The sequence below is a fragment of the Morone saxatilis genome, unplaced genomic scaffold (assembly GCF_004916995.1).
Source record: "Morone saxatilis isolate NCDOM2014 unplaced genomic scaffold, NCSU_SB_2.0 Contig2, whole genome shotgun sequence".
Taxonomy (NCBI): domain Eukaryota; kingdom Metazoa; phylum Chordata; class Actinopteri; family Moronidae; genus Morone; species Morone saxatilis.
This window is the reverse complement of record NW_023339762.1, coordinates 9,182,466-9,192,004: the sequence shown is the minus strand read 5'-3', so window position 1 is coordinate 9,192,004 and position 9,539 is coordinate 9,182,466. Positions and strand designations below refer to the sequence as shown.

Here is a 9,539-nt window from a genome sequence, read left to right as displayed (position 1 = left end):
ATTGCACTGAAGATTACCACAGTACATTTGTCATGACTTGTTTTGGGTTTATGTCATTTTTAACCTTGTACTTCAAGATTTAAAACTGCAATTGTTCCAGTGTGACCTAACCCACAACTTGAAGTTCAATTCAATGTTTAAAATTCATCATTGTTTTGGTTTGTGCACAAGAATTTAACAGAAATGGTTGCCTTACTTTCCACAGTACGTTATTCTGGGGACCCAGGTAATGCAGATCCAGACCCCAGATGGAGCCAACGCCTCAGATTTCATCTTACACAACATAAGATCAGATTAGATTGGACAGATACGCACACAACGAGGCGGGTTGGTTTCACTCCATTGTGTGCCCTTTTGTGTTGATTCAAAGCTTCAGTAGCTCAGATAAGTGCATCAGTTGTTGTCAGGTACAAAAATACAGAACATGATATCTGCTTTACTCTCAGGAATACCTTTTACAATCGCAGTCAATGTAACCCTCCTTCCATAGAATACACATTCCATATTTAACACCAGATTGATACCAGACCAGCTCACTTTATGATTGTGTACAATAATTCAAAATAAGTACTATTTCATCATGAGAACCACAATAAATTTCAGTGACCAGGATTACCAACAAACAAGTAATTGTAACAGGCAGCGCGGTTGTAGCCAGCAGTGCTCACATCTGCCTCTCACACTAAAGCCTCAAAGGCCCTTTATTCTATTGCAAGACGATGTAATTAACCCTTCAGATCAAGACTTTCAATTATATTCAAATGAGATCAATGTCTAACAATGGGATTAGTTTTGGCAGAGGTTCAGAGTACGGCAGTGCACTGTTAGGAGTCCAAGTCTTTTGACCAGACAAGCTTTACTTTCTCCATTATTAAAACCAGGGCAGCGACCCAGACAGACAGTTCTGATATGGATGTCTTTAGGGGGAATCAGGAGGATAAAAGATGAAAAGAAGAAGACATACATGAAGGGGATAACGAAACAGAGGTGAAGCATTTCTGACAGGCTGACTTGCAGATTGAGCAACGGCAGAGGCCAAAGAGGAGAAACTCAAGGATTTGTTGAGTAAAAGCCAAAACAGGATATAGAAAATGTGAAAAAGACATGTATAGAGCACACCCTGACATTTTTCTGACAATAGCCAAAACCTTTTCCTCCCTACATCCATTTTATCTGGGCCATATGCAGTCACTGCCCAACACCACAGTTGACAGTTAACATTCCTGCAGTTCATATGCTCACCAGGATCACAGTTAAAAAACAGCTTCTATAGACCTCAGCGAAGACGAGAGTCAGGCAGGAAAGAAGCAATGAGGGGATGAAGAGGAGGAGGAGTGCACCGGAAAAGGTTGACCTCAGTTCTGTGTGTTCTGAGTGTTGCCACAGCTGTATCTGGTTCAGCAGAACACAAGTCACATCAAGGGGAGTTATCTGGACCGGCAGGGAAGACTCAGCACAGGGAAAAGGTCTCTGCCTGCACAAAAACATTGCTGCAGAACCTCACCCTGTACAGTATTGAGGCTATTCAGTTCTACTTTTTGCACTGTTACCAGAACTACACTTTTTTTCAATACCTTACAGAGTCTTCAGTGGGTACCGGGCAACCTCACAATGACAACAAGACTCCACAAAGTTACTGCACATGGCCAAACACAGATGGAAGATGTTGTTGCTCCCAGTCTTTATGCTAAGCTAAGCTAACTGTCTTCTGGCTCCAGGTTCATATTTATTGTACAAACATGAAACTAGTATCAATTCTCAGCCTCAGATGCCAAATTAAGGCAAAATAAAGTATTTGATACACAGCCCTACTCTTGACAACTGTATACAAAGGCTAAAATAGAGCATAGCTAAGCTACAAGGACAAAAATGTATGTTGTACAATTACTCTGTAATCCGTTTTGTAGGCACAATTTTGTCCGAAAACCATTCGTTTGGCCTGTACAAACAATATATTTGATCATCTTTATAATGATTCTACAAAATAAAGCAATTCGAGAAAAAATATATAATATTTTATCAGTAAAAGAAATCCCTTAGTGTTAATAAAACTACCAAACATAATTGTAAAAGAAAACCACTGAAATACCTTTTATATAACATTAAGGAGGCTCTATTGGCAGAAATGGAAGATTATATTCATAGGTGTTTTTTTTATTTATTTGTGTATATCTTTCAAGTTGAACTGCCATGTTTCTACAGTAGCCCAGAATGGACAAGCCAAACACGCTTGGAGGGCAAGCAGTATTCAGTTGATTGCAATCTGCAACATCACCACTAGATGCCACTAAATCCTACACACTGGTCAATAAAGACTATAATAGTCAGTAACACAGCAATAAGCAATATCCAGCAAAAGTATGGCAACATTAGCTAACATTAGGAACCTGAATTAAGCAGGACTGTGTTACTGCTTATGAGCTTAACTTTTCATTTGTAAGAGGAAGTACACATTATTTTTTATTTTATAGCGTGTGGTCTGTTCACCCTAACTAATATTTTTCACCCCTGGTGATGCTCCAAGCATTTAAAAATAACATTTCATAGCCAGATATCTGAAAACGTCGTCATGTGAAACCTATTATTAATTTATCAACTATTTGCATGGCCTGACACCACCATTTTGATTTGGGTGGACTCACCATCATCATCACCATCATTCAGATTGCTTTGTTTTTCTCATTTATTCTAGGGTGGAGTGACTAAACGTAACTAGCTGAAGTTTATCATGAATAACCCCTGTGATAATCACTGCCAGCTGTTTGAAGGAGATAATAACTCACTGGTAGCAGCCCTTTCCTTCCTTCTTAACTTACTCCAATCAACTGATACGTTTTTTTGTTTGAGAGCCGACACAGACTGCTGATATGCCAGTGCTCTGACTGTCTTGCACCAAGGATAACCAGAGAAAAAAGCCAGGGTTGCAGTGCAGACTAATATTTTACTGTAGGGTTTATGAAAATCAGCCATCACAAACACGACAGTGACGGAGTATTCAAATCAGTAATATTACCATTACAGGACAACGGCATGCTTTATCGTGTTAGGTAAATAAAGTTACTGATTAAACACTAAGAGAGTAAAATAAGCAATGGTGGTTTTCAACAAATATAAGCAGTAAATCATTAGCTGCTTAGAGCATCACTTGCCACTGTGGGCATTTACAGCTGTGAGTACTGATAAATGCCCTAAAGAAACTCATTTTTGTGAAAGGTAATTATTCTCAAGGGATATTTTAATTTTTTGTCATTTAATAGAAACTTTTGCATCTGTTGACAAGAATATTTGGAGTTCATAAAAGATCAAATGGGTAGTATCAATATACAGTATTACTTGATGATACAACCACTGGAAGGATGAAGATGTCAACAAGTGGTCTCAGAGAACTGCCAAATTAAAAGACCACAGAAGTGACTGCTGAGCCCTAAGGATGTCACCAAAATAAATTAAAAAAACAAGGATTTCAAGGATCCTATCCTACTGTGAACTGTGTAAATCTGCCACTGTTTCATCACTTCAACAGGTATTTTGAACCTACAGAATTAACAAAAACACTGAGGAAGTCCAAGGTCACTAAGGTGAAGATAACCTGATGACATATCACTTATTCTAAAATCCCAGTCCATAAGCCAGTGATGATGATGGCTCTTGGTTGTAATATTACACTACAACAAAGCTGGTGCCTGTTTGTCTCATCAAGCTTGGAACAGTACCCAGGGCAATCTAAGGTGAACTACCACAATAAAAGCACTCCACTTCTATTAGCCCACCAATGACCCAAACGATTCATCTAATAATCAAACCAGTACATAAACACCTAGAAAGTGACAAATAAAGCATTTGTCTAATACTCCACCACTTTCTATTTAAAGGCCTGTTTGCACAGGTTGTCAAAGTCCATCATTGTAAAGAAAGTATTTGTTAAACTGAAAGAATGTGGTAGTACGTGGGTGTGTGTGTCTGGTTTGGTCAAGGAGGTGGAGCAAAGGACATCAGTTGCTGCAGGCAAAGACTTTGACCTGATATTCACCTCAGATTGACACATAAAACATAGAAATACTATGTTTCATTCTTGGATTCATATAGTGTATGTCTGCGTGTGTGTCTGTGATAAGGGGAGGGGAGATGCTGGAGGCAAAACCTGACCTAATCTGTCATCCATAACTAAATAAATAGCTCAGACTGAGAAAAAAAACATGATCACAGGCTACAGCATAGTTTGTTCCCATTAGCAGACACTTTGTGTATTATTCTATGACTACTACAGAAGCTTTTGCAATTAGTTGCCAGTGTAGCTGCTGCTGACAACCTGATACAGAATATCACTTGTTACAAAGTTTCAAGTGCCCTTTCAAGACTATTTGTAGCCATCCATGGTTGTATTACAGACATTTCTGAGGACAATTTTGATTTCAAGCCAAAGCTGTAAATTCTGGGTGATCCTCTAGTCGCCCACTGTAGTGTGTCTGATTGGATTTAGATTTGTGGTTGTGAAAGACACCAGGGAGCCTTTCAGGACTGGTTTACTGGAGTTGGTAAAGTAGCCTCTTATGGAGACGTTGTCTTATAGAAGTACAGATAGGTCGGAAAAATATATTGTATATCTATAAAGTATATATAATCTATAAGTTTGGGGGGAAAAGGATTGACCCCGGCTTAGAGTGGCAGCACAATGGGCCTATATGTTACTTGGAATGCAATACTTTACTAAAATTACAATGTATGGGACCACTTAGACATTTTATTTACCTTTTGTAAAAGGTTTGTTATCTGTGTCTGTACTGTGTTAAAAAAATTTAAAACCTTAATAAAATCGTAAAAACAAATCGAGAACCTTTAAAAGCTTTCTCCCTTCAACTTAGTGACGTATCCGGTGATAAACTGTAATTGGTGTGATATAAAAAGCCCATTATAAGGGGTGATGGATGGAAAAATTTTGAATCGGGAGCTTTCATTGAGTTTAAATATGAATGAAACTGCAGGAATGAAACTGGATGGGAGGCTGAGGATACATATGTATTATCAAACATACATGTTTGATAATGATAATGTATCATCATTAACATTTTTTACTGTTGTTACATTTGTAATTTCCCTTTAACAGAGTTTGCAGGCACAAGCACATCAGAGAAATGTCTCACACACTGAAACTACTTGATGATTTTACCTTTCTGTAGATGAATAATGTCGGGGAAGTTGGCGAGCAGGCCTTGGTAGAGCGACAGCTTGTCCAGCATATGGAAGAGGTCATACTTAGGTTGCTCTGCGAACATCTCTCCAATGTTCTCATAGGTGCGGCCTGTATGGGAGATGGCGTTGTTGAAGGTCTCTGAGCTGTGTGGAGGGTCCAGCGCGAACGCCTGGCTGATAGACTGGAAGGCATTTCCCAGCCGCTGGAACTCCTTCCTGAACCCTCCCAGGTGCTTACGAACCAGCTCCGAGGCAACATGTGTGAGTTGCATCACGCTGTCATCCATTTTCTTAGCAAAGGATTTGAAGGAGTCGATCCGCTCCTCTACATCCTGAAGGTCCTGGTGCTCGTTAGGGATCTGGAGGGTCAGCATGAAATGGGCACCCACCATTTCGTCCTTCTCAGCCCGTCTCTTGCCCAGTTTCCACTGTTTGTCATCAGCACACATCAGAAAGTGCTCGAAGCCTTCATACTGGGAGAGGACTGGGTGACTGGTCATGTGGTTCATCCACAGTATCAGTCGCCTCTTACGCTTCTCAATGAAATCTTCCTCAAATCGCCCCGTGGCCTGCTTCTCGGGCAAGTGAGGCACGGAGATCACAGTGAACTTGTGCAGTAAGCGGTTGTACAGCCAGTCAAAGTGTTTGTAGCGCCTGTAGACAGGACGCCCTGTGTGGCTCGGCGTCACCCGGTACGAAATGTACGTCTTGATGCCTTTGAACTTTGTCTGCTTAGTGGGGTCTTCAATGGAGCAGGAGAAAGGCTGTGGGCTATCCTTCCACAGGGGCCCCATGGGACCCATCTCAATGGTGTATGACTCAGCTATCTTTGCCATCATGGGTACATCCCCCAACACAAACGCTTCGACCCCTGAACGGACAAAGCTGGAAAATCTGTTCAAGTTCCTGCCCACCATGCTGCCTTTCCTCGAGCTGGAGATGCTGTCCTGTCTCTCCATGTGTGGTTTGCTTCGGTAGTGCACATTGGGGTTGTTTGACAGTGGGCTCTGATGGGCATGTCCATTGGCCCCGGGGCTCCTAGTGTGGTCGCCATCGTCCACCACTGTGGATCTGTCATCCCAGTCATCCCAGTCATCGTCGTCATCGTCATAGTAACCCTGCTGCAAATGAAGAGGGGTGTTTGGGGTTGAGGGGAAATAGGAGGAGTCATTTCCTAAAGATCCTGCCGGGCTTATGGAGCAGTCAGTCACGTTGGAGTTTGAGCGAGTGCGAATAATTTCCACATAGGATGCAGGGAAGAGACCCCTCTCCCCTCGGCTGTTCTCCCCCTGGAACCAGCCGTCCACTGAGTTCTCGTCGAAGATAACCAGTTCCTCATTCTCCTGGATGCTGATCTCCTCTTTGTTTTCACTTTGAAAAGTGTAGATTGCTTTGGCTTTCACTGACATCTTGATACTCCAGTGGGTCCTAAAGCAACAAATTCTACATACCCATAGTGCCTAGATTATACTGATGCTACTGTCTTGATGCATGCTGTACTGGAAACATCTGACACTAGCTCACTGTAATATTTAAACTCATCTCAAATGACATGACAGCTGTGGGATGAGGTGTACAACAGCGCAGGATGTAAATTTAATGATCTGACACTTAGTAAACACAGGAGAAGTCAACAGTTGCGCAAACCTATTACTTCTATCAGCCAACAGAAAAAGTCTAAGATATGCCTACTGTGACCACTAGCATCCTCAGCCCATTGAGGCTGTCGCTCTATTGTCTTATTATCTATTATGCCTAACAGTCTAACAATAACTTTCTGCTATAAAGGCTCTGCAACACAACAGCTCTCTCATAACAAACTCTCTACCTCCTTCCACATCATACAACAAAAACAGGTTCAAAAACAAAAGTGTTTACGCCAACGAGCTCCTCCGAAAGCAGCGACGGTGGTTTTTAATCCTCAGCAACCTGGCGTTGATCACTTAACAGACACTTGATTCTCAACAAAAACGATCCTCGATGAAGATATTTCCAAGACAAAGTGGCCTGCCGGGAGGAAAAACAGAGGGATGAGTAATGGTATCCCTGTGCAGTTTAAGACCGCATTCCCTCAGACTGAAACTTGCTGCGTTTTCCTTGTAAACAGGTTCCTGCGCATCTTCACTCGATGCTCTGAATGTGAGGAAAAAAGCAGAATCCGCAAGCAAACAATGTCCTCCTCCAAAATATCAACACACGGCACGGGTCAGGGCCATTTCTCCGGGTTTACTCCAGTGTGCGCTGCAACAAAGTAACTCTTTCCATGACGTGAGGCTTGGACAATTGAAGGCAAGTTCGCCTTTTTTTTCATCCGCTCCTTTCTATTCTTTGAAAGAGGACAAACTGGCTCAGCACTGCCCCCAACAGGAGAGACTGGTTATAGCCTACAACGCGGATTACAACATCCAGGGGACACTTTATGTAACCAGGCTTCAGATGATGGTGGTAGTGATGATTATTAAGATGGTTCAAAGGGAATAAATTAATAATTACGCTTACTATTATTACCATCAGTATAATAATAATAATAATAATAATAATAATAATAATAATTAGTGTTGTACTTACCTTCAGTATTTTCTTTTCATGACATCACATTTCTGTATTTTGTACTTACTGCACTATATTTATTTGACAGTTTTAGTTATTATTAACTTTATAAATTAGGATTTCAATACTGGCTACTGGTTATTCCTGCTTATATTTGGTAATTATAGTCTTGATAACTTGATTTCAACAGATTAGAACTGACTTCTAGTATATGACTTCTTATATATTCTTAATTCATATTTTATATAGATATTCCTTAACCATAAGATGTTCAGATTCAACTTCAAATTTTGTTTGTATAACAACAGTTCATATGAAAGCAGTTCACAGGACAATAAAACTGAACTGACAAACAAAACAGAGAATAGTTTCAGTCAATCAGTCAGTGTTGAGGTAGCCTACTTATAGCTACTTTACCTGAGTTTTCCCTTCTTATGCTACTTTTATACCTTTACTTGACACATTTCAGGGGAAAGATCATATGATTAATTAATAATTATCACAATTAAGCATTGTTTGCATTGTTATGGATGAAGCTATCCAACAGTATATGCAATCGTTCAAATAAGCTCTACTGTATATAACAATAGGCCCATACTGCTTATCATTATTCATCAATAGTAATGATTCAATAATGAACTTACAAGGGCCATTCCACATAATGAGTAACTTTTACTTTTGATACTTTATGAAAATGTTTTTGATAATAATGCGTACTTTAAAGGTCGAACTTGCAGTGTTTATGGTGTGGCTTTACTGCTTTTATTTAATCTGAATACTTCCACTACTGCAAATATGTATTGTTTCACAAAGAAAGAACCCACTTTGCTGCATAAAACAGATTTTATATAAATGTTCTATAAATATGTGCACCAGAAACACAGTATTCATAATATATCATGTACTGTTATTATTTATGTTACAGTGCAAACGTTTGCTGTGTGAAACCCCGGGATAGTTTGCTGTATTTAATCGGCCAACTAAAAGTCGCCAATGGTGGGAACATGACAGGGTGACGTCAGAGCAGCAGCAGCAGCCTCTCAGGATCTCCACGGTATGTTTGTAACTAATGCTATCAGCTCTCATGAACCAAACCTGCTGTCCTGTATTAGTGAAGGTCTGAACATGTCTGGAAACTGAAGCAGTAACGTGCTAACTTCCAACCAGCGTCGCTAACGACGACTGCTCGGCCACATGATGCTAGCAGGCTTAGCATGGCGCTAGCTGGCTGTGTGTAAGGTTAGGTTGCAGTCTGTTAAACACAGTCCTCAGGGCTGTTTTCATGTCGTAAAATCCCATCAGACAGCCACCAGAGGAGGGTCCCATCACCCGTTAGTAGGAGCCCTTTGTCGTCTGGGTGTGTTACATGTACGAAGATTTCTGTGTCTAAATCTGTTGCATTTTGTTGTACAACTAGTTAGCTCAGAGTGAAAGTTGTGTAGCGTTGAAATGAACTAACCAAGGGAACACCTGAGGTGGAGGGAGGATACAGATGGGGATGCATACGGTATTTGAGCACATAATGTGATGCGTTATGGCACTATCGATATCTACAGAGAGCAACAAACACTCATCTATATTAATGCTACAAGGATTAGAGACATTTTTAATGATCAGTTAATCATTTTAATCATTTACCAAACAAAATAAATGAACTTAGACTAGATCAATAGATTACTGCATAATGAAATTATACACATAACGTTACATCTGGACATCCATGTAAACTTGCATCTAAAAGGGCAAAATTATCTTTCAAAAATCAGTTTAGATTCTTTATATATATATTATATATTATA

At 40.2% G+C, this 9,539-nt stretch overlaps 2 protein-coding genes across 2 annotated transcripts in view; one reads left to right on the top strand and one right to left on the bottom strand.

The window, feature by feature from the left end:
• The window catches only part of snx33 (sorting nexin 33), a 20,230-nt gene extending 12,729 nt beyond the window's left edge, over nucleotides 1–7,501 (bottom strand). The window contains exon 1 of the mRNA XM_035665332.1: nucleotides 5,168–7,501. Coding sequence (XP_035521225.1) covers nucleotides 5,168–6,599 — 1,432 coding nt within the window. The 5' untranslated portion in view covers nucleotides 6,600–7,501. The remainder of the gene's footprint in view (nucleotides 1–5,167) is intronic.
• Nucleotides 7,502–8,688: 1,187 nt separating this feature from the next.
• snupn (snurportin 1) overlaps nucleotides 8,689–9,539 on the top strand; it is a 9,524-nt gene continuing 8,673 nt past the window's right edge. The window contains exon 1 of the mRNA XM_035665439.1: nucleotides 8,689–8,794. The gene's annotated coding sequence lies outside the window, so the exon portion shown is untranslated. The remainder of the gene's footprint in view (nucleotides 8,795–9,539) is intronic.